Source organism: Papio anubis, chromosome 9, assembly GCF_008728515.1.
Source record: "Papio anubis isolate 15944 chromosome 9, Panubis1.0, whole genome shotgun sequence".
Classification (NCBI taxonomy): Eukaryota; Metazoa; Chordata; class Mammalia; order Primates; family Cercopithecidae; genus Papio; species Papio anubis.
Window position 1 is genome coordinate 100641604 of NC_044984.1, and position 24288 is coordinate 100665891.

Here is a 24288-nt window from a genome sequence, read left to right on the forward strand (position 1 = left end):
ACTTATTGGATTCAAATTTGCTCCTTGGCAGAATTTTAAATTATCACATGTCACAGACCTTTAAGTTGCCTAGGACCTGTCAAAACTGTAAATATTAAATCATTAAAATAACTACTATAATAATAGTAGTTACAGTTTACTGATCCATACAATGTCCCTGGCACTCTGCTCAACTCTTCATATACATTATTCCTTTTAATTCTCCCACGGGTTATGGGGTATTTGTTCTAGGCAAGGTTCTTAGTGGCAAATAATACACCCTAGTCTGACTAGACCAGAAGAGTCTTCGTAGCTCATGGAACTGAGACCAGAGGGTCTTGGGAGCTCACGGAAGTAGCTAGTGAGTGACTCTAACATATTTTAGACTGAAGAACCAAGCTTGGGAAAGAACTAAAGGAAGCCAGGTATACCTAAGACCATGCTAAGGATGCCATAGCTGGTGTCATCAGCATTGGGCACCACCACTGTAGCTCTGTGAATCACTCTTATCTACCTGTGGTGGTCAGCATCTGACAGAACATGCGTAGGTCCCATGCCCATGCTACAGCCGCCGGGGTCTGGGAAGACGGAATGCCTTTCCAGCTCCAGCAATAAAGTATGAATGGGATTAGCATATCATCCCCTCTCTGGCTTCTATCATAAATAACAGTTTACCATTTGGGAAGCTGGATCACCAAAATGACAAATGGCCCCCACAACATTATTATCCCCGTTTTATACCTGTAGGGATAAGGACATATGTATAATGAGTGGTGGAACTCAGTTGTCAACCCTCTGGTCTGTCTGAACCCAAAGCCCACCCTCTTTCCACCATACCACATTTCCTAATTATATACAATGATTTTGTACCTCAGTTGATTCTTTGAAAATTTTGATCTATGTAATGCTTACAACTTTTAAAAAGCCATTTTTAAAAATGTCCACGTATAATCACAGAGGTCTTCCTTTAAATAAAGAATTCAGCTTGAACATTAAAATTTATTAAAATTTATTTGTATAATTATACCGAGGTTTTTTTTGGGGTTTTTTTTTTTTTTTTTTTTTTGAGACTGAGTTTCACTCTGTCGCCCAGGCCAAAGTGTAGTGGTGCAATCTTGGCTCACTGCAGCCTCTGCCTCCCAGGTTCAAGTGATTCTCCTGCCTTAACCTCCCGAGTAGCTGGGACTACAGGAGTGTGCCACCATACCTAGCTAATTTTTTGTATTTTTAATAGAGATGGGGTTTCACCATGTTGAACAGGCTGGTCTTAAACTCCTGACCTCAGGTGATCCGCCCACCTTAGCCTCCCAAAATGCTGGGATTGTAGGAATGAGCCACTGCTCCTGGCCTATACTGAGCTTTTCAGGAACTTACTGATAACGTACATGCAGATGTACATGTAACATAAATAATGGCATGGCCTAGGATCCCTCTGAGGGAATTGGCCAGAAATGTTTCGTGTGTGTGTGTGTATGTGTGTGTGTGTGGGGGGGGGGTGAATATATATCTATGTAAACAGCTTCATATTTTTGTATAAAGCAGCATTCCATTCTTGCTTTCTGGAAGGCACAGCCACCCCAGTATCTGGTCCAGGCACTCTTCGAGAGTAATGGAATGTGATTATAAATACTTTGGGCACTTAGTTGGTACAGAGCTGGTATGCTTGTTGACATGTTGTTATGGAAATTAGATAATTATGCCAATGGGTAATACTTTGCATGTGACACTGCACGTGTGTATGTGTGTATTTGCGGAGAGAAGCCATGAAGTGAGTTCTTCTGGTTTCTATTCTTGACCTGCCAACTGAGTGAGTCACTGCTGAGTATCTCTTTAGTCAACATAAACCCTTAGTGCCCTAGTATACGACCTTCCTGTAGAATGCCCTGGAACTCAGGTAAAAGCTACTGTACAGGCATCTGAATGTTCAGAGCTCTCAATTTTTTATCTTCAAAAGGTATGGCTGGATGTGGTGGCTCATGCCTGTAATCCCAGCACTTTGGGAGGCCAAGGGGCAGATCACTTGAGGTCAGGAGTTTGAGACCAGCCTGGCCAACATGGTGAAACCCCATCTCTACTAAAAATACAAAATGTTAGCCAGGTGTGATGGCACATATCTGTGATTCCAGCCACTCAGGAGGCTGAGGCAAGAGAATCACTTGAGCTCGGGAGGCAGAAGTTGCAGTGAGCCGAGATCATGCCACTGAACTCCAATCTGGCTGACCGAGTGAGATTCTGCCTCAAAAAAAAAAAAAAAAAAGAAAAGGTAGTGTAATTATTTAAGCCCCATATCACTTTGAGAAAGGACATTTGTCCAGTTTATCATCAAAGAAAGGTAAGGCTTTATAGGTCAGAGTTTGGGGCAAAAACATGTTTAAAATGAAAGCAAACTGCATGCACTTTGGCTATCAAAGAATAGGGCTTGAGAAAAAGAACTTAAAAAGTAAGGATCAATATTCCCCCACCCAGCATTAATAATTTTGACATACCATAGTGAGGGACTTTTTGCAAATCTGTTCTTTTATATACTTTATATGAAAAGCTCCATTTGTTGTCATGGCTTTCTTAAATATGAATAAAAAAGAGATGGGAAATTTGCTTATTGTGCAGTATCATAGCCTATCTTCACTAAGGTATATTTAGGAGGACATACAATGATAAGAGTAGTTGCATTGTATGGCAGTGTGAAATAGACTAGTAATATATGAATGACATTCTCATTGCAAAAGAAATAAGCTGTTTGAATGAATACGGAATAAACGAGGAACTAACTTGCCTAAGTAGCCTCCTAAACAGTTCAGTTTCTTTTTAGTCCATTTCTATGTATTTTATATATGCACAATGCATATGTGCTGTCTCTAGTGTAAGCTCTCACTAGCATAAATCGTGTCACTCCATAATCAGCGTTCTGCAACTCATGTTTTCATGTTGAATCGTGTATCTAAAGAGTCACATTTCTTAATCCTTCCTTTATGTCTTCTGGAGATTGCATCTTATTTTAGTAGTCTTCCTCATGCCCATTTGGCTATTTCATTTTATTTTAAAACTGAGGGCCTAAGTGTTCATCCACGAACACTTTAGCAAAGCAATCATTTAGAAAATGGTTGATTGCCTGCTGGCCTGGAGGTGGGCTAAAGAGAGTGACTGGCTTGGTCAGAGGTCTGAGCCATCACCTGTTTGGCCTCCCATAGGTGCTCCTTTGAGCTTCAACTCTCTTTGGCCCCTCCCACTTCCTGCCCCAGAGTTGTCTTCACTGCTTGTTTTCATTCTGTTTCTGCTTCCCAGGGGACAACAGTGGTGCCCAGGTAAGAGGAAGGGGCCCAGGGAGGGGTGTAGGGATTACTAAGAATATTTGTCTTTTTAGTATGTGACAGGGTCAGGGACTGGGCAGTGCCTAAATGTGAAGGTACAGGCAATTGAAATGAGAAATAACTGCTAATCTTTTACTAATTCAGTTCAGTGGAGTCAAAAGAAAACTGGTTTTGGTGCTTTGGAAAATTGTTCAAGCATCAGTTAATAGTCAAAACTGGTCGATTGCCTAGATCTACCTTATCTTCCAAATGAAAGTATATAGAACAAAAAAATTTGCCTAAAAGGTGTGGTTAATTTTTTTTAATAGACCTTATTTTTAGAGCTCACAGTAAAACTGAGTAGGAGGTATGCAGTTACTTTTTGAACATTCAGGGCCTAATTCTCTAGTATGTGTATTAGCCAAATTCATTTTCTTCTTTTTGCTTTCTATTGTATTTTCCCCCTCACTGATTTTTGGCCCTTTCTGTAGCACCTGAAGATGGACAGGGGAGAGAAAAAAGTGGGATTCCTTTTAAAAAAAATTAATTTAATTTTTAGTTTTTTGTTTTTTTTTTTTTTTGAGACAAACTCTCGCTCTGTTGCCCCGGCTGGAGTGCAATGGTGCAATCTCAGCTCACTGCAACCTCCGCCTCCCAGGTTCAAGCAATTCTCCTGTCTCAGCCTCTCAAGTAGCTGGGATTACAGGTGTGTGCCACCATGCCCAACTAACTTTTTGTATTTTTAGTAGAGACGAGGTTTCACCATGTTGGTCAGGCTGGTCTCAAACTCTTGACCTCAAGTGATCCTCCTGCCTTGGCCTCCCAAACTGTTGGGATTACAGGTGTGAACCACCATGCCCGGCCATTTTTTTTGAGACTGAGTTTCACTCTTGTTGCCCAGGCTGGAGTGCAATGGCACAATCTCAGCTCACTGCAACTTCTGCCTCCCGGGTTCTAGTGATTCTCCTGCCTCAGCCTCCCAAGTAGTTGGGATTACAGGTATGCACCACCATGCCTGGCTAATTTTTTCTATTTAGTAGAGATGGAGTTTCACCATGTTGGTCAGGCTGGTCTCGAACTCATGACTTCAGGTGATCCACCCACCTCAGCCTCCCAAAGTGCTGAGATTACAGGCATGAGCCACCATGCTCGGCCCATTTTTTTGTTTTGTTTTGTTTTTTTCAATTACAATGGACTCACATCTTACATGAGGGATTAGGCTCTTAAGGAAGACCATGAGGTCAAAGTACAGTGAAAATTACTCTTGAAAATTTTTAAATGAGCCATAAGACCTGGGATACACCAAGTTTTTGTTGTTTTTGTTTGTTTGGGGCTATTTCTTTTCTTCCAGCATTGAAACAGACATAAGTTTCTTCGACTGAGCACTAGTTGAAATAATTGATCGGCACTTAGGGGCAGGAAAATAAGTGTCTTTAACCACTAGACTCATATTCTGTGTGGGGAGATCAGGACCAGTTCCATAATTTGCCAGGTCCAGTGCAAATGAAAATGCAAGGCCCCTCTTTCAAAAAGCACAATATTAAGAATCTCAACATAACAGCAGCAAAGTGTTAAACCAAGCACAGGGCTCTTCCAAGGGTGGGACCTTGTGCGACTGCCCAGACTGCATGCCCATGAAGCCAGCCATGGGAAAGAAGTTTGGAACATAATGAGAAGCTCAGAAACTGATCAACACAGGAAGAGAAGCCTCAAACTCCCATGGAGAGAAATAGGGGACAAGATCACTGGAAGTATTTCAGTTATTCTCTTGTGTTCCTCATATTCTGTCCTAGATGAGTCCCGTATAGCTAAATTTGCATTACATTAAAGTACAAGATGCAACTCCACTAGAAAAGTTATAAGGCTGAGAGGTTGCAAATCCAACTGTAAGTACATTTTTGGATTTTTGTCCATGATTTATTATAATTTAAAACTCAGATTTCAGAAGTGTAAAAGGAAAATGAGTATTTCTATTTCTTCATCGGACAAAAATTTTATCTGCCCTTAGTCTTTTGCCAAGAGTGATAGACCACATTTGGTCTACCGTGTAATTTATAGGGAGAAAACAAACTGTTATCACTGTCAGTTCTCCAAGTGGTTCAAAAAAGGTAAGTTAGAAAAACTACGTGTAATAATATGTCTTCTTCAAATAAAATGCTAATTCTTTTACTTACTAAAGAGGTTGCCTTTTCAGACTTTGGGGTTTTTTTTGTTTGTTTGTTTGTCTGTTTGTTTTTTCTCAGAAAGTCATGAACATAACCTGAGCAGGGAAGATTTTATGTTATGACTGTCTGAGCCCTCTGAGCAACAATGTGATACAAGGCTCATTTTTGAGGGAACTGCTTTATATTTTACAGCACTCCATTTTTTCAAAGTGTTGTTTTTGTTTTGAAATGGAGTTTTGCACTGTCGCCCAGGCTGGAGTGCAGTGGCGTGATCTTGGCTCACTGCAACCTCTACCTCCCAGGTTCAAGCAATTCTCCTGCCACAGTAGCTGGGATTACAGGCACATGCCACCACGCCCAGCTAATTTTTTGTATTTTTAGTAGAGACGGGGTTTCACCATGTTAGCCAGGATGGTTCATCTCCTGACCTTGTGATCCACCCGCCTTGGCCTCCCAAAGTGCTTGGATTACAGGCCTGAGCCACCGTACCTGGCCCAAAGTGCTTTTATACACAAGTCAGGCCAAGGGCAGTTGGTCAGGTAATTCACCAAAGGGTTTTCAGATAGCAAGTTATTTAACATTAAAGTAACAGAAGATAGTATTTCCAGCATCATTTCTTATCTCAGCTTGGGTCTCTGATGTTACCCCCACCACTTCCACATCAAGGCTTGTACACCAGCACATGTTGAAACTTGCTTTGACAAAAGCTGCTTCCTGGTGGCTTTGAGAGCTGTGTATCTGAACTTTAAAAGAAGTGTCATGCCTAGGGTCAGGCAGCTGGTCACTCAGGTATTAGAGACAACTACCCTGACTCATGGTCACCTGCTCCAACTTGTGTCATAGCACAAAACAGTACTTAAATCCTTACAAAGCTAACAAAGGAAGTAATGTCGCCATGTGTCATTGTCAGAGTTACCAGAAGTTTGGGGGATTTGGGTGTTCATCTTTCTATTGTGGAGTTTTTAAGGTGGTGATGGCAGTTGTGTGGTGGCTGTCATTTGGCAAGAATTGAAATTGGAGGCTTCTGTCATCCTGATTATTTATCCAACAAATGACATAAAGAAGGGCATGTTTGTAGGGAAGAACTCCGGTGGGGACAGCACCTTCTATTTAATCTCTGAACCTGTATTATTAGGTTGTATATTTTAGGAGAAGAGAGGAAAGTGGCAAAAGGAGGCACAGATACAAATTTATACAGATCACCAGCTAAGTTTGGCCACAGTGGTTTGCCAAATAGTTAATACTTATTGAGTGCTTATTGTGTACCCAGCTAAGCACTTCACAAGCTTTATTTCACTTTATCCTCACAATAACCCAATGAAATAGCTATCATTGTTATCCCCAGAGACCACGATCTCATGCATAGTGAATGTCAGAGCCAGGATTGGAACCATAGAGTAGTCTGTGTTGTAACCACTAAACAACTGACTTTCTACCCTGCTTTAAAATGTTGCCTGTTGTTTGTTGTTGTTGCTGCTGCTGTTGTTGTTTTTGAATGGTGGTGGCCAATTTGCCTCCACAATCCAGACATAATTTCGGCACTAAACAGAAATACTTTAGTCTATACAAACTTCATGTAAGTAGTTCCTGCATAAAACTATTTCCCAAGTAATACAGCACCGATTTACACCTGGCAGAGGGCATGGTTTTGATGTGAGCAGTTGGGGGAAGCTTGTTTCTCTACACCCTCAAGCACGCCCACAGCAGGAGCGGAGCAGCAGGCCAGACGGCACAGAGCCCTCCTGGGACTGGTTATTTACATTAACCAAGGTCGAAATTTCTCCGGGAGATAGGTGCTGCCAAGATCCCCAGAGGAAGTAAGACGCTTTATCTTTTGCACGCACACCAAGTCTTCAGAGGGCCTGGATGGGTGTGACTCCCAGGAGCTAACTGTCCCGTGCAGGTGCAAATCTGAATCCGTGTTTATGTGGAGGTGTAGACGCAACTGGAGATGACGCGGTTAGTCGCTGACGTCCGTGGGAAAGCTCACCAGCAGCGTTGTTAGTTGGGTTGTCTCTGTAAGTGTGGACAGTGTTGTGGTGGGCACCCAGTTTGGATCGCCCCGTCTAGACAGAGGTGTACGGGCACTCAATGTTCCACGCGCGGCTGGGAGCTCGCGGTGCAGTCCACGCGGGTGCGCCCGGAAGCCCAGGGGATCCGTTCCGCGCTCCGCTGGAAATTCGGCCGGCGGCTTCGCCCCGCCCCCAGAGCCCCTGCTCGGCCCCCCGACCCCAGCACCCCCGCTCGGCCCCGCCCCCAGTGCCCCGTCAAGCCCCGCCCCCAACGCCCGGCGCTCCCGTCGGTGCGGCAGCCTCAGTTCCGTAAACACTTCTCTCCCCGCCCCCGGCAGCCCGGACCGCACCACTTGCCGCGCGGGGAGACCGTGCCGTCTCGCATCCGAAACACCCTCCCATCCGAGCTGTCCTCGGCTTCTCTGGTTTAAACATGACGAAGACTGTTTGTCTAATAGGTTCAGTCTGTGAGCGCTCGGCTATCGGAGCCTGAAGGGCCCTGGATCCCCTTGCCCCGTCGTGCCGTCGTCCCCCCGCTATCCGGTTTTGTGATGGCCGCGCCGTGGCTGCCTCCCTAGAGTCCCTCAGGGCCCTTTAAATACCGCGTTGCGCTGGGGGGACGCTGGGGTTGGGGGGGTTGTTGGACTGGTGAGTTTTCGAGGTGATAGTGCTGTGCTCGGTGAGGGGACGCCCAGAGAGCCCTCACGCGGGATCACTCCGTCGCCGTTCTCCTCTTGTCTACGTGCTGGACCCGGTGCGTATCCTTCACGGGGAAGGCGTTGCCGGCTCGCAGGTGACCGGCCGGGGCCAACGGAGGGGACACTGCTGCAGCCCGAAGGCTCCTCCGCCCTATCTCGGAACTCCATGCTGGGACGGCGGGGCAGGGGCCATCAAGCTGGTCTCCTAATTCTTGTCTCACCACTCCACGTCCCCGTGTTTGACCTCGAACTGCCGTCCCGCGTGGCAGCGGGGAGCGGGGCACCGAGTGGCCGCCCCGCGTGTCGGGGTGGACACAGACTTCGGGCCCCAGAGGCCGCTTCGCCGCTGTTTAAATCCTGCTGGACAGGTACCAGCGGCATCCCGCCATCAGGGGCCCAGGGCACCCCCTTCCCCCGCACCCCTCGGCCGGGCTGGAGTGGGGAACTGAGCCAGGGTAGAGGCCGGGCGGGCCCGGCCGCGTGTGTTTGGAGTTTGTTGCCGTGGTTTCCCGGGCACTCAGCTCTGCCTCCGCCGTCCCCTCCCCCAAGGGTTTGTTTTGACAGGAAACGTGGTGCTGCTGGAGGGGAGGGGCGGCCAGAGGACGTGGGCGAGGTCGTGCAGACTGCTGCTGCGTCCCCTTGCCGGGACCTTAGGTTAAGGGGAAGAGGTGGAGAAATGCCGATCGGGCCAGGGCTGAAACGCTGAACCCTCAGGGGTTGCTTGTGCTTCCCAAAGCTGCTACTGTAGGTGGCACCAGTGGGGGTAATAGCAATGATTTAAGGTGGCACATGGATGAACATGGTTACTTGTTTTCGTTACTATTAAGAAAATCTGTTCCATTAAGTAAGCAGTTTCACAATGACAGAATTTCCTTTTAAAATAAATACATTTAAATGCAAAAATCTAGCTAAGATAAGGAGACACGGTTAGTAAATTATAGCATAGGTAAGGAGGGAGATGTAGAAATAGTCATAAAGAGTGGTACTCAAATGACTGCAGTTTGGGAAAATCTTAGATGGTTGTCCTGCTACCTTAACTGTGAAGAAACTGAACAAGTTGTCCTTGTCCCCTGTGGGCGTCTCAGCACCCATGGTCACCAGCCCAATCAGGGACCTTGCTCTTCTTACCTGCCAACGGATAATGAGTTTATTTCAGTGGTTCCCACTTGAGGAGGCTCCCTTCTGTGGTCCTTTTCCTGTCTTCTCTAGGGATTTCATGCATCACCCTGACAGCCAGTGGAAATTGCCTGATTTGAAGAGGCCCAGGACCAAAGATACCCAGTCATGTGTGGATGCAGCTTCAATGCCATTTTGTGAGAGGTTGAGGGCCCCAGAAGGGGAAGCACAGGTATTAACAGAAAACAGACCAGCAAGTGTGAGAGGAGTACTTTCAAATATGAAAAGTGCCTAGGAATCCTTCTCCCTGATGCTGTAATGCCATGTGTAACGTGAACATCTGCTTTGTAGACAGTGACTGGCTTGTTGACTTTTATCTAGCTCTTTGTTGGTTCTAACTTGATGAAGACCAGTATTGTCTAGATGAATGGTGTAGGCCCCTATCCCTCTGCTCTATGGTTTTTGCTTTGCTGTGGATGAATAACTTTATTCTGCTCTATGGTTTTTGCTTTGCTGTGGATGAATAACTTTAGCACTGCTATTTGAGACTGATTCTAAAGCAGCATTTTGCAGAAGAGGGAAATTTTTCACATCATCTGCAACTTTTTTCTTCAGAGCCCAGACTTAGTCCTCTGACTCCCTTCCCTTTACTACACGTATGCGAAGGCTTGTCCTTGCATTAGACCTTGATCTGGTCTTAAAGGATGGTACCCACTAGATGTTTCTTGAAGTTTCTTTTTTACATGAGCTAACCTTAACTGGATGGGTTCCATTCCTCAAGGCCCTGCTGGGTAATCTGAATATTTCACTCCAAAATGTTTATGACTGTAAGCAGTTAACTTTTTTGCTAACGTGGGGTTTAACTAGGGATTTTGTGGTGCATAAAGAATGGCTCCCTCCTAGAGGATTTTCTGTCACTGTAGCGGGGTGGTGGTGAATTGTTTTGGGTGACGAACTCCTTCAGTGATGCCCTTCACAGAATGGCACTTGAGCAGCCATACCAGGATAAGATCAGCTTGCTACCACGTGTGCAAGGGTCCACATGGTGATGGGTAGATCGATTTGGCAGTGGGAGTGGAAAGAATGAGCAGCACACCAAATTTTCTCCAGCCATCCTGGAGTGGTAGAGAGCATGGGTTTCAGGGATCTGCTTCCTGGATTTGAGTTGTGCCTCTACGCTGCTATGAATCACTGGGCAAGTAATGCAACCTCTCTGGGCCTCAGGATCTTATGATAAAATTGGAATGATACCTTAGCTAACAAGGTTATAATGAGGATTCAAGGAGATAAAATATATAAAGAACTTATCATAGAGCAGTTATTGATGGCTTATTATTGAGGTAGTAATAAGCACTCAGTGACTGTTAGCTGTAATTGTTATTATTTGCTACACGTGAGTTTCTTTAAGCTCCTGGAACTGTGGGTCTTTGCTAGTTTGAATTTTTGGTGCCTTGCAAATGCATTGAAGTAGGCACTGGGAATTGGAGAGGAGAGTCACAGCTTCCACCAGCAGCTTAAAATCTAGTGGGAGACAGATATACACACAAGTGTAGTACTGTAAGTGACTGCATAATGGGAATATGAGTAATGTGAGTGAGGCAGAAAAGAAGGAAAACTCAAGGTGTCTTATGAATAGGAGTGTGGCGTAATTAGTTCATGCAACTATATTCATTGAGCTCCTGCTCTAGCCCAGGCAGTGTTCTAAGCTCTAGCTGGCTCATTTAGATGCAGTGAGTGTAGCTATCAGGGAAGGTTACTTCGAAGTTGGTGACATTAAATTTCAAATCTGAATGACAACAGGGAGCCAACCACAAGGAGATCAGGGAGAGGAACATTTCAGGGGGAGAGAATAGCAGGTGTGAGTGCCCTGAAATAGGAAGTTTGGCATGTCTAAGGAACCCATAGAAGATCATGAGGGGTTAGTGGGAGAGCACTGCAGAATGAGATGGGCAGAGTTAAGATCACAGAGGGTCGTAAACCATGGCCCAGAGACTTAGGAAAAGGGAACCCACCTAGGGATGAACTCTTAAAAAGGATTATCTGTTTTGCCTCTTCTGGAGGGCTCTGGCCTATTTCCTGTTTTATTCTTTAGGCACTGTTCAAGAAGGACATCAGGACAAGTTTGACTGTCTAGAAGAGTTCTTGTAATAGAGTGGTATTTAAGTTATCGCAGCGGTGGGCACAATCAAAATTTCAAAACTGCAAGAGGTTGGACTATTCTGAATTTGAATCTTGAAGTTTCAGTTCAGCCCATCATCTTCTCTTTTAACCTTTCATTTGGAAATACTTTCAAACTTAACAGATAAAGTTGCGAGAATAATACAAGGAATACCGTGTTGTGTACCTTTTACTCAGATGCACCTATTAACATTTTGCCCTATGTGCTTTATTATTTTTTCTCTTTCTCTTTCATTTGAATCGTTTGAGAAAAAGTTGTATTATGTCATGGCCCTTTATTCCTAAATAGAAAAGCACAGTACATTTCAACTTCAGCATATTTAACATTGGACAATAGACAATAGATTCAAATATTGTTAACAGTGTTATTGATTGACTGATACTGTCCTTTACAGCATTTTTGCTTCAGTTCTGGATCCACTCTAGGATCACCTATTGCACTCAGTTATCAAGTGTTTTGTTGTTGTTTTTTTTTTTTTCTTTTTTTTTATCTGGAACATATTCTCAACCTTTCTTTGTTTTTTATGACATTACATTTTCGGAACTTGTAACTTCTTTTGTAAGAATAAAATAATAATTGACATCCGTCAGGCACTTACTAGGAGCTTAAGAACTTGACAGATACTATTTCAGTTAATCTTCACAACACTTCTACAAGGTGGATACTATTATTGTCCCCATTTTACAAATGGTAAGTTGTCTGTTTCTAGTCAGTAAATAATCAAGAGGAGCCAGGATTGAGAACCCAGTCCACCTAGCTCCAGAAGCAATGTTCTTAACGACTTCAGTGACGTGTATTATCATCAGTGTATCTTTGCAATCCTGAACCAGTGCAGAACTATTTGCAGATAGAGTTGCTGCAGAAAGGAAATAAGGAAGTAAAGCTGGACACAAGCTGAGGAATCACAAGCAAATTAAAAACCAATCTCCTCTCTATCTATAGTGAAATACAGCACTAGCCCCTTCAAGTCCTTGTACCCATTCACACCTCTTGAATGTCAGTAGTCTTACTACCATTCATTTATTCAACAATAAATATTTGAATGCTTGCTGCATTCCAGTGATTGGTTTCAGAAGAAATGACATAATATTGTATTTATTATCACAGAGTGATGGAATAATACAATAAAAAATGTGAATATGACAGTACTTAATTTTCTTTGAATAGTGACCTGCTATCGTGTTGGAGGCTTTGCTTGGAGTCATCTTCAGTCTTTTCTGTTGACTTTACCTTTGACCAGTGATTAAATTCTCCAGGTATGATGAGATGTGATGTTTCTGAAAAGTTGTTTGATTTACTTGTGAGTTGCAGTGTCAAAAGTTAGGTAGATCTAAGTTTGCATAAGGAGTATTACCTTTCTTAAAGAAACAGCCTGGTTTCATGATCATCAGTCTAAGGGAGAATCCAAAATAGTTTTTAAAGCAGCATAAATATCCTCAGTGCCTTTTGAATCGAGTAGCTTTGTCCCCAGGTGACTTACTTGGAAACTCAAGACCGAGAAAGGTAAGAGCAGGTATGAAGGAACTCGTGGAAGAACATTCACACAGTGATGGGCCATTCACTCTTGGCTTTTGTCTGTCAAACAAGTGCCAAGAGTTCTGTTCCATGTTAACTACCAGCCTTGTTTGTCTGTTGAAGAACATGGTGTTATCCTGACCTAAAACTGTTCTTCCCTCCAGAGTGTTTAAGTCCTGAGGCAATGATATTAACAAGAAAAAGCAAATAATAGAAAACATTTGTATACTGTTTACTGTGTCAGTGACTGTTCCAAACACTCTGCAAGTATTGAGTACCTGAAACCTCACACCAACCCTATGAATTAGGTATTCTTAGTAAGCCTGTATGAGGAAAGAGACAATTTTTTAATAGAGTAATAATGGACATTTTGGCTTCAAATACAGGCTTCTGCTTGAATACACTAAGGCCCAGTTGTAATATGGAGGCATATACCCACTAAACAAGTTTCTAAACATTTTGAAGCTTTTAAATTTTCCATTGCAGCCCCAGTGTCAGGAACTCTACCTCCAGTGAATTGCTGGAAGAAAGTATAGTTACAAGTATAGTTACACATTATTAAGCATGCCTGGCATAAGCACATTTAATTTCTCAGAACTTCTAGTGATGCCTCGTGGAACTCTGGGTTTGGAGCATCTTATATTCCTAGCTGAGGGAAACCTTATAACTGGCCCAACCTCTCAGAAAAATGTGCATAAAGTCACACGGCACATTAATGATGAACTCAGGTCACAAACCCTGGACTCCTGACTCCCAATTATTTTAATCTTTGCACTTTTCTGCCTTGTTAAATACAATTAAGAAACCAAGTGTGCTATCCAGCTAAAGTAGAAAAATGAAATGGACAGTTAAAACTATTAAGCTAGTTCATAAATTCTCATGGCTGGAAGCTCTTATTCACTTTCACTTGGAAAAGCAGCCAGAGCTCATTTGAGGCAACTGTAGTAGAGAAAAATTAAGAGCAGAGCATGCATAGCACAGTTGTTATATTACAGGTGAATAACTGGGGAAAAAAAAGACAACTTAAAGTGGAAACAAACTTTAAGATATTCAAATAAGAGCATGACAGGGAACTGGGAATTTTGACATTTAAATCTAATAAGATAGGCTTAAGCAGTAAATTCTCTGCTCTGGAGCTTGGGCTTTGGCAGTACCAGGCTGGTTAACGTGTCGTGATATCAGCTTGCAAATGTTCTGGTTGAAGCTTACCAAATGAGATTCAGGGATTCTGATTTAGCTGACACTGAATGAATACTTGTCATATACCTGGCACTGGTCGTGGACAAGACACAATCTCTGCTTTATTAAGGAGATTCAGAAGTAGCCATGGGAAGAAAATAACAAGGGACTAATATACAAGGAGCTAAGTACTCACCTGGAAATGCAGGAGATGTGCTGCAGACATCCCAAGAGGAGTGCTGTTCACTTTGGCTAAAAGCAAGGCTTCCTGGAGAAGGTAGCATTTGCAAGAAATGCAATCAGTGGGACATCAAATGTTGGCAAGGAGAGAAAGCAAACTAGAACATTGATGCAGGGTCTGTTTGTCTGTGCAGGTGCTACCTTTTTACCCACACTTAAGTGACCCAAAATGCCCTTCAATGGCGAGAAGCAGTGTGTGGGAGAGGACCAGCCAAGCGATTCTGATTCTTCCCGGTTTTCCGAAAGCATGGCTTCACTCAGTGACTGTGAGTGCTCCAGGCAGAGCTTTACAAGTGACTCCTCCAGCAAATCCAGCTCTCCTGCTTGTGAGTCAATGGGGGAGCAGGGGTTGAGGGTGGCGGGGCTACTTCTAGGTATGTATTGGATCTGAAAACTCAGAAATGCCTGAGAGCAACAGACTTCCCCTCCTTTCTAGATGCCCCAGAATAGTGCTGCAGGGGCACTGCAGCTTTCCTGGACACATGCTCAGAAATAAATAGCCACTAAAGTTTACAACCTGCTGATTTTTATTTTGATCACTGCCTCCGATCTGCTTCGGTCTGACGATAAAGCAGGACTTCAACCTCGTCTGTCTTTTCTCCCAAATGGCAGAAAGCCATTCCTTGAGATTACTTCTTAGATCCCCGCTCAAGGATAAATTCAAATTGGTCTTTTCTGAGTATTCCTGATTTACACTGAAGGAAACTGGTCTTCATTGAAAGGTCAGGAAGGAAGTGAAATAATCTAAAGGGTTTCATGTTGATTTCAAAAAATATTGTGCAAATCACCCCAGGAAGGTACCCACAAGGAGAATTACTACATTAGGGGTGTGAGAAAGAGTTAAAAGAGAGGTCACAGCAAAAGGAGATATCTTTTTCCCGTTGTTGGGTGTAGAAACTAGAGATGTGTAAAGCAGATGTGTTTGGCTTTTTTTTTTAATTGGCGCTTTATTTAGTAAGTACAACACCTTTAACTGGCAAAGCAAATGCAGGAAACAGCAACTAATGTTTAATATGCTGAACTGTCCACTTCTTACAAATTGCTTCATTTGTGTTTTAAATTTTTACATTTTTATTTTTTAAAACTTAGAAAATACGTAAGAATAGAGAAAAGAAAACATTGCCTATGATATCACCCAAAGACGACAGCGGGCAGTGCTTTGCCGTTTCTTTATCCTTCACATAGACATATGTATGTATATATGTGTGGACTCTTCTTGCTTAGTATTATAACTAAAACGTTTACTCATGATTACATGTTTTTGAAACATTGGTTTTATGAATACCTATTACTTCATCAAGTGAATATACAGTAAACTTAACCATTGATTCATCATTGGACATTTAGTTAGTTTCCTTTTTTTTTGCTGTTACAAATAGTGCTTTATGAACATCTTAGTTCATGAAGCCTTTCTGGAAAGTCTTTTGGATATCACTGGATTATTGGACCAAAGTATATAGACATTTTTAAGGAGAATCTTGAGTCAGACCTGGCAAAAGAAATTAACAGCAGCCACCTCAGGTTTCTGTGCCTTTTCTCACTCTTTATACTGTATGTGGGGTTGGCACATCTGACACCGGGGTACCTAGACATCCTGAAGAAGGGTTTTACCAATTCTGTGCATCACCTTTCTTTTCTTCCTCCTCTTTCCCTGATCCTCCTCCTCATTTCCTAAAAATTAGGTAGCCAGGCGCAGTGACTCATGCCTGTAATCCCAGCACTTTGAGTGGCTGAGGCAGGCGAATCACCTGAGGTCAGGAGTTGAAGACCACCTGGCCAACATGGTAAAACCCCATCTCTACTAAAAATACAAAAATAAGCTGAGCATGGTGGCATGCACCTCTAGTCCTAGCTACTCGGGAGGCTGAGGCAGAAGAATCACTTGAACCTGGGAGGTGGAGATTGCAGTGAGTCAAGATTGCACCATTGCACTCCAGCCTGGGTGACAGAGCAAGACTCCATCTTGAGAAAAAATAATAAATTAGGTAGTAAAGTATTTCCTGTCACTGCTGTTGTTTGACATTATTTTAATTAAAAGAACCTAAGATTTCCAACAGTGATTTTAAAAAGACATAATTTATTAGAATAGTTTCTTAGTATAATCTTTAGAAATAACTCAAATTCTTCATTTACTACTTCCTACTGAGAAGTACAATATCCGGCTTCTCAGATTTATTTTATTTTACTTTTAATTATGTAAATTTATTGAGTTCTTACTATTTTCTTAAATTATCTCATTCAGTCACCTCAGGCCAACCCTGTGAGGAGGAAGGCTATGCCTCAGTGAAATCCAATGATAAATACCAATTGGCAAAACTTAGAGTGAACCTGAGCATTTATACTATACCGCCTATACATTTAAAAATTACAGTTTTTGGCCAGGCGCGGTGGCTCACACCTGTAATTTCAGCACTTTGGCCAAGGCAGGCGAATCATCTGAGGTCAGGAGTTCGAGACCAGCCTGGCCAACATGGCAAAACACCATCTCTAATAAAAATACAAAAATTAGCCAGGTGTGGTGACACGTGCCTGTAATCCAGCTACTTGAGAGGCTGAGGCAGGAGAATCGCTTGACCCCAGGAGGTGGAGGTTGCAGTGAACTGAGATTGCACCACTGCACTCCAGCCTGGCAACAAAGCGAGACTCCATCTCAAATAAATAAATAAATAAATATTATAGTTCTAAAAATCAGTTATTTCATATTGAGTCTACTTAATGAGACTTCTGAATTATAGAATAAAAATAATTTTATCAGTTTCCTATATAATACATGTAAGTGCAGGTTTCAATGGGCACTAAAAATGAGGTAATTTTTTTTTTCCTTTTTGAGGTAGAGTCTCGCTCTGTCGCCCAGGCTGGGGTGCAGTGGCGCAGTCTCAGCTTACTGCAAGCTCCGCCTCCTGGGTTGACGCCATTCTCCTGCCTCAGCCTCCCGAGTAGCTGGGACTACAGGCGCCCGCCACCACGCCCAGCTAATTTTTTTCTATTTTTAGTGGAGATGGGGTTTTACCATGTTAGCCAGGATGGTCTCGATCTCCTGACCTCACGATCCGCCAGCCTCAGCCTCCCAAAGTGCTGGGATTACAGGCGTGAGCCACTGCGCCCGGCCTGGTAATTTAATTTTTGAAAGTAACTTATAATAGGCCTATATTGATAAGATGGTCTCAGAAATATTTGAGACAATGTTATCAAATATGGTAACTGAAGCTATTGAAGGAGTTCTTAAATTTTTGAAGCCTTTATTAAGTGAGGGAATTCACCTCTTTTAATATATAGTCTCCTTACTTATAAAACTCTGAAGTCTGTACATTCTGATAAATTAAACCTTATCTGCATCAGGAGGCTTCATTGGATGACAACTTTTCTTCCACAACATTAACTGGCTTTTTTTTTTCTTTCAGCAACAAGCCCTCCAAGAGTTGTAACATTTGACGAAGTGATGGCTGCAACAAGGAACTTATCAAACTTGACTCTTGCTCACGAGATTGCTGTAAATGAGAATTTTCAATTGAAACAAGAGGCCCTCCCAGAAAACAGGTAACCTGGGGACATTTGTTATATGTAAACTGTGCTGAAGATTGTGTGTGTGTGTGTGAGAGAGAGAGAGAGAGAGAGAGAGAGAGAGAGAGACACACTGATTCCTGGAAGTTCTTGTATAATATCCTCGGGGTAAACATTTAGTTCTCTAACAAGGTTCTTATACTTGTTTTAAAAAAATTCTGGCTGGGTGTGGTAGCTCACACCTGTAAACCCAGCACTTTGGGAGGTGGAGGCGGGAGGATTCCTTGAAGCCAGGAGTTTGAGGCTGGCCTGGGCACCAAAGCAAGACCCCATCTCTACAAAAAATAAAAATAAAAATATTATCCGGCATGGTGGCATGAGCCTGTAATTACAGCTACCCAAGAGAATGAGTCAAGAAGATCATTTGAGCCCAGGAGTTTAGGGACTGCAGTGAGCTCTCATGCCACTACACTCCAGCCTGGGTGACACAGCAAGACCCTATCTCAAAAAAAAAAAAAAAAAAAAAAAAAATTCCTGTTTGTGACCAGCTTGGCCAACATGGTGAAACCTCATCTCTACTAAAAATACAAAAATTAGCCGGGCATGGTGGTGGGGCATCTGTAATCCCAGCTACTTGGGAGGCTGAGGCAGGAGAATTGCATGAACCCAGGAGTTGGAGGTTTCAGTGAGCCGAGATTGCACCACTGCACCACAGCCTGGGCGACAGAGTGAGACTCCATCTCAAAAAAAAAAATTCCCCGAGGATACATATTACCCATAATCTTTAGAACTCAGTTTATATGTCACTTCCTGAGGGAAACTTTTTCTGACATTCCTGAACCCCCTAGACTACAATTAATCCCTTTGCTAGAGACACCTGTGGCCCTTGCTGTCTCCCTTTTGTTAAGAGGTCTTACAGTTTTGTTTGATGTCCATCTTCCCCACTTGATTGAAATGCATCATTTATGGAGGAGCTATGTCTGTACTGTTTGTTGCTGTATCCTTATTGTCTAGCATAGTGCCGGACATACAGTACAGGCTCAAGAAATATTTGCAGATTGATTTATTGAAAACTGATATTCAGGTTCTGAAGAATAAATAAATGCACCTGAACGGTCAAAGTGCTAAAAGTAGGCAATCCAGAAATGTCTGGAAATGGGAGTCACAGCTGCAAGAGGTACTTCCTGGTTAACCTCGCTCTCGGACCTCTAGTTGGAGTCACCCCTTTGGATCCTACTTCAGCCTTTTTAGAGTCAGTGGCTCACAGGTTTCCTGAGACAAAGAGGAGAAGAGGCTTGAGACTATTATTACAGATCAATCATCTTTAGAAGCAAAGTTGGTTCATGGATTGAATTTTCAGCCTCGCAGTACCAATTATGAATCCTGAGGCATTCGATCAGTTAAGACAACTGAGAATATTTGATCCCATTCAGAACTTTTTCATTTGTTTTAAAGCAGGAAAAGTAAAGGAAGTCAATGTAATAATTTTTCTTCTTTAAAAAGTGGATCATAGTCCTCCTGGGGATGTTGTTCATATAATATGAACATTTTTTAAGCTTGCCATCTATCGTGGGCATATCTGTTTGGTTTCCTTTGGTAACTGCATTTCTCCATGACCCTTGATACCAGCTCTACTGCTACAACCCTAGGCTAGGCCACCATCATCTCTGGCCTGGACCCTTTCAGTCCTAACTGGTTGCCCTGTCTCCATTCTTAGCCCCCCACAGTTCATCTTCCATACCCACACAGTAGCCTTAATGATCTTTTTAAAGAATAAGCTATATTAGATGATTTCTTTGCCAGAAACCCTTCAATGGTTTTCAGTTACTCAGAGACTAAAAATCTAAGTGTTTCCGTATGGCCTGGATGGCCCCACTCCCCTGACCCTGTCTCAGTGCTGTCTCTCCTGCTTGCTGTGCTTCAGCCACGCTGGCTTCCTTTCTGACCTCAGGGTTCACCAACCTGGATCTTGTCTCAGAAACTTTGTTCCTCTGACTTCTCCTTTTTGAATGTTCTTTTCCCAGATATTAGATGTTCAATAAACATTTATTGACTAATACAAATGAATGTTTTTTTGAGACGGAGTCTCATTTTAAAGTTAAAATTTGTATTTTGTATGAAGTAAAGCAAAAGACAGGGCATATCTGTACTTTAAATTCAAAAGTGGCGAGTACAGGCCATAGTGAAGGCACTTTAGGCTCAGACAGACCCTGGGGTTTGAATCCTGGCTTTGCTGAGACCATACCTGAACCTCATGCTTCCCAAGAATAAGGTGGGGGCTACACTACTCACTTCAAATGCATGCTCACTAGCATAAAAGTGCCTTGCGCATAAATACTTTGATACTATGAAAAATATTAATCTCTCTTACCTTCAGTTTCTGCCGTGGCTAGAAAATGTGAGCAAGGGAAACAAAGTACAGAGTTAGGACACATTGCCTTTGTTTATTAAAGTTTTATCTGGGCGTGGTGGCTCATACCTGTAATCCCAGCACTTTGGGAGGCTGAGGCGGGCAGATCACCTGAGATCAGGAGTTCAAGATCAGCCTGCCCAATGTGGTGAAACCCTGTTTCTACTAAAAATACAAAAATTAGCTGGGTGTGGTGGTGCACGCCTGTAATCCCAGCTACTTGGGAGGCTAAGGCATGAGAATCACCTGGACCTGGGAGGCAGAGGCCGCAGTAAGCTGAGATTGCGCCCCTGCACTCCAGCCTAGGCGACAGAGTGAGACTCCATCTCAAAAAAAAAAAAAAAAGATATAATTATCAAATTATGATTTCATTCACCATGCATTTGTCAAGCCTCACTATATATCAGGCACTGTGCTAGGCACAATGGTAAGTACCTACATGAAGGTCTTATGGCCTCTGCTTGGGAAAGGTATATAGCTCTGTGGGAAAACAGCCTCGTCAGTAATTACAGTGGAGGGATGTGGTTTTCTAAAAGCTGTTGCTAAATGGTATAGGAGTGAGGTAGGAATGTGTATTTTAATGTGCACCTATTTTAAGGGATTGACATAAGGGGTGAACAAGGTGGCCACTTATTCTATTGTGAGCTCTTCCTCAGAAGGCTTCTATTTCGGCAGTTTGGTCTGGCTAACTTTAAATGGGACACCTAAGCTGAAGTTGGCAGGCATTCAAATGCATGTGCCCTTGGGGCCAATCTGTTCTATTCCATGCCATGAAATTTCAGCTGGTGAGGAAGAGCAACTTTGCCATCTCATCCCAAAAATGTAGAACAAGTCTAAAGATCTGAATAGAAGGATAGCTACATAAATTATGAAATCTCTTTAGGACAGAATTTTATGAAGTTATTGAAAGCATTTTCAAGGTCTAGGGGAAACAGGACAGAATGTTAAATGAAAAGTATATATTTTGCATATATGTGCTTAGCTATGTTAAAATAATGCATTCAACAAGAAAAATATTAAAAGATTAATAATGGGATTAAGGACAATTCTGGTTTTTTTTTTTTTTAACATTTTATAAGATTTCTACAATGAGGATATTTCTTTTATAATCAGGAAAAAATGATGCTTATTTTAAAAAACAATTCATTTTATTGCCATAGTTTGGCTGGTCGAGTGAAGCACATTGTTCACCAGGCCTTCTGGGACGTCTTGGATTCAGAACTAAATGCTGACCCTCCTGAGTTTGAACATGCCATCAAACTGTTTGAAGAAATCAGAGAGGCAAGTTGCTGTGTTGTCTGTGTCAGTTAGCGTCTTGCTCCGGATGGGCTGCCATAACAGACTGGCATAGCCTGGGTGGCTTGTAAACAGTAGAAATTTACTTCTCACAGTACTGCAGGCTGGGAAGTCCAAGATCAAAGCACCAGCAGATTTGGCATCTGGTGAGGGCTCACTCCCTGATTCATAGATGGTGCCTTCTTGCTGTGTCCTCACATGGCAGAAAGTGCAGAGAAGCTCTTTAGGGTCTTTTTGTTGTTGTTTTGTTTAGAGACGGAGTCTCACTCTGTTGCCCAGGCTGGGGTGCGGTGGCACAATCTCGGCTCACTGCAACCTCTGCCTCCCAGGTTCAAGTGATTCTCCTGCCTCAGCCTCCCGAGTATCTGGGACTATAGGTGTGTGCCACCACACCTGGCTAATTTTTTTATATTTTCAGTAGAGACGGGGTTTCACTGTGTTAGCCAGGATGGTCTTAATCTCCTGACCTCATGATTTGCCCGCCTTGGCCTCCCAAAGTGCTGGGATTACAGGCGTGAGCCACCGCGCCCAGCCTGGGGTCTCTTTTATAAGGGTACAGTTCCATTCATATGGACCTTACCCTTATGACTTAATCACCTCCCAAAGGCCCCACCTTCTAATACCATTCCATTCGGGATTGGGTTTCAACATACGAATTTGGGGACAGAGGAAAACACAAATATTGAAAGTATAGCAGTTTTTTTTCCCCCAAAGATTGTTGTATGTCCTTTAGTACTGGCCACTTTATTTCAAAAAAGGATCAAGTTCACTGACAGGGTTTCCCCTGCGCCTCCTGGAGTAGAGTGAAGGCTGGGAAAATAGTGCTGTGGACACAGCTTAGGGTGATGCTAAAGGGTAGAGACTCTAGAGTTAGATTGTTGTCCTGGTTTAGTGATAGGTTCTCTCTTTAAGTCTCTCTTTCCTGAGTACTTCTAGGGTAGTCATAAGAACTAAATGAGGTGACAGTTGTAATGCTAGCCAACATTTATAAGGCACTTGTACTACATTGTTCATTTCTTATCAGAATGCTGTACAGTAGTTGCTCCTGTTATTCTTATTTATTAAAAAAAAACAAGTTTTCTGACTCATGCAGGGTCACACAGCTTTGAGGGATAGAGAGGGACTTGAACTGAGCCACACTGGGTCAGAGCGCAGGTTCCTAAGCATGTGCTGTGTGGATAAGCACAGTGTCCTCTGTTAACTGAATAATCAATAAATAGGCTGCTCATATATAATAAATATTCTATGTGTAAAATATACTTAATGGACCCTATGGGATATTTTCATCTATCCTTTTTTTAAAGAGTTCTTTTAGAGCTATGGTCTGCAACTTGTTCTTTTTTCCCTGAACTTTTACCTGTAGACGTTTTGAAATGCAGCAGATCCTCGCATCCTATTGATTTGTTCAATGTTTTTTCTTTACAATGTTGATAAGCAAAAAGATAGATTCCAGCCAGGCGGTGGCTCACGCCTGTAATCCCAGCACTTTTGGAGGCCCAGGTGGGCGGATCACAAGGTCAGGGGATCGAGACCATCCTGGCCAACATGTTGACCCCATCTGTAACTAAAAATACAAAAATTAGCTGGGTGTGGTGGTGCACACTTGTAATCCCAGCTACTCAGGAGGCTGAGGCAGGAGAATTGCTTGAATCTGGGAGTCGGAGATCGCAGTGAGCCGAGATCGTGCCACTGCACTCCAGCCTGATGACAGAGTGAGACTCCATCTCAAAAAAAAAGAAAGAAAAAGTAAAAAGATAGATTCCTAGCTGGGGCTGCCGTCTGTGTGGAGGTTGAATGATCTCCCCATGTCTGCATAGCTTTTCTTTGGGTATTCTGGTTTCCTCCCTCATCCCAAAGATATGCATGTTAAGTTCATTGACAAGTCGAAATGGTCTCAGTCTGAGTGAGTGTGGGTGTGTGAGTGAGTGCATCCTGCAGTAGGATGGCATCCTGTCCCAGGCTGGTTCCTGCCTTATGCTCTGAGCTGCCATGGTAGGCTCCGGCCACTTGCATCCCTGAACTGGAGTAAGCAGGTTGGAAAATGAATGAATACAAGTTATTGTAACATAAAAATTCATAAAGTATTCGATAATCATACAGATGCACAACAATAAACAATGTGCTATGAAAGTGCTCAGTGAGCCTGTCATAATTACTATTTTTGAACTGTGTGGTGGTAGGTGGTGTTCCTTAACAGTTTTTGTTTGCAAACATTTCTTCCCCAATTTAACGTACCACCATGGCAGCTGTCACTCATTGATTCACCAAAAATTGGGTAAATCATTCTCTTGTTTTTATTAATTTTTCTTGTATGTATAGCTCACATTTATCTCAGTGTTTAATATTAGAAGTGTTTGGGGTCTTTATTGAGAAGTTTGGTGATTTTTTTTGTGACCAGAAATATGCCATAGAAACTTAACCGTTGTTTATATCAATTAGCCTATGGTAAAACTGGTTTCATTATATATCATTTCACTTAAAGTTGCAATTTCCAGGAATCTGTCAGCAATGTTAAGTAAGGACTTACTGTGCTTTCAGTAATCTTGCTTCCTTGCTAGCTGTTTTTATTCTTACAGGAGCAGGAATTTCCCATGGTGGGGGCACTTTAATTCAGAAGATAGACCTTTCTTTTTAGAGTTGAGACACTGGAATGCTCCTCTGATCCACCATGCAGTCAGTGTCAACTTCTGTGGCATGTAAGACACTAAAAT

The 24288-nt window shown here is 42.8% G+C and overlaps 1 protein-coding gene across 15 annotated transcripts in view; it reads left to right on the forward strand.

Moving 5' to 3' along the window:
• The first annotated feature begins 7754 nt into the window (after positions 1-7754).
• The window catches only part of TCP11L2 (t-complex 11 like 2), a 41836-nt gene continuing 25302 nt past the window's right edge, over positions 7755-24288 (forward strand). For 5 of the 15 annotated variants that reach the window (XR_002515829.2, XR_002515830.2, XM_009181587.4 and 2 more), the window contains exons 1-5: positions 8300-9489; positions 12604-12692; positions 14505-14696; positions 17772-17907; positions 21442-21562. Coding sequence is in view for 13 of the 15 variants with exons in the window: in XM_009181587.4 (XP_009179851.1) it covers positions 14540-14696; positions 17772-17907; positions 21442-21562 (414 nt within the window). In the remaining 2 variants the exon portion in view is untranslated. The other 10 variants (XM_009181589.4, XM_009181588.4, XM_021922853.2 and 7 more) reach the window with 10 other exon arrangements.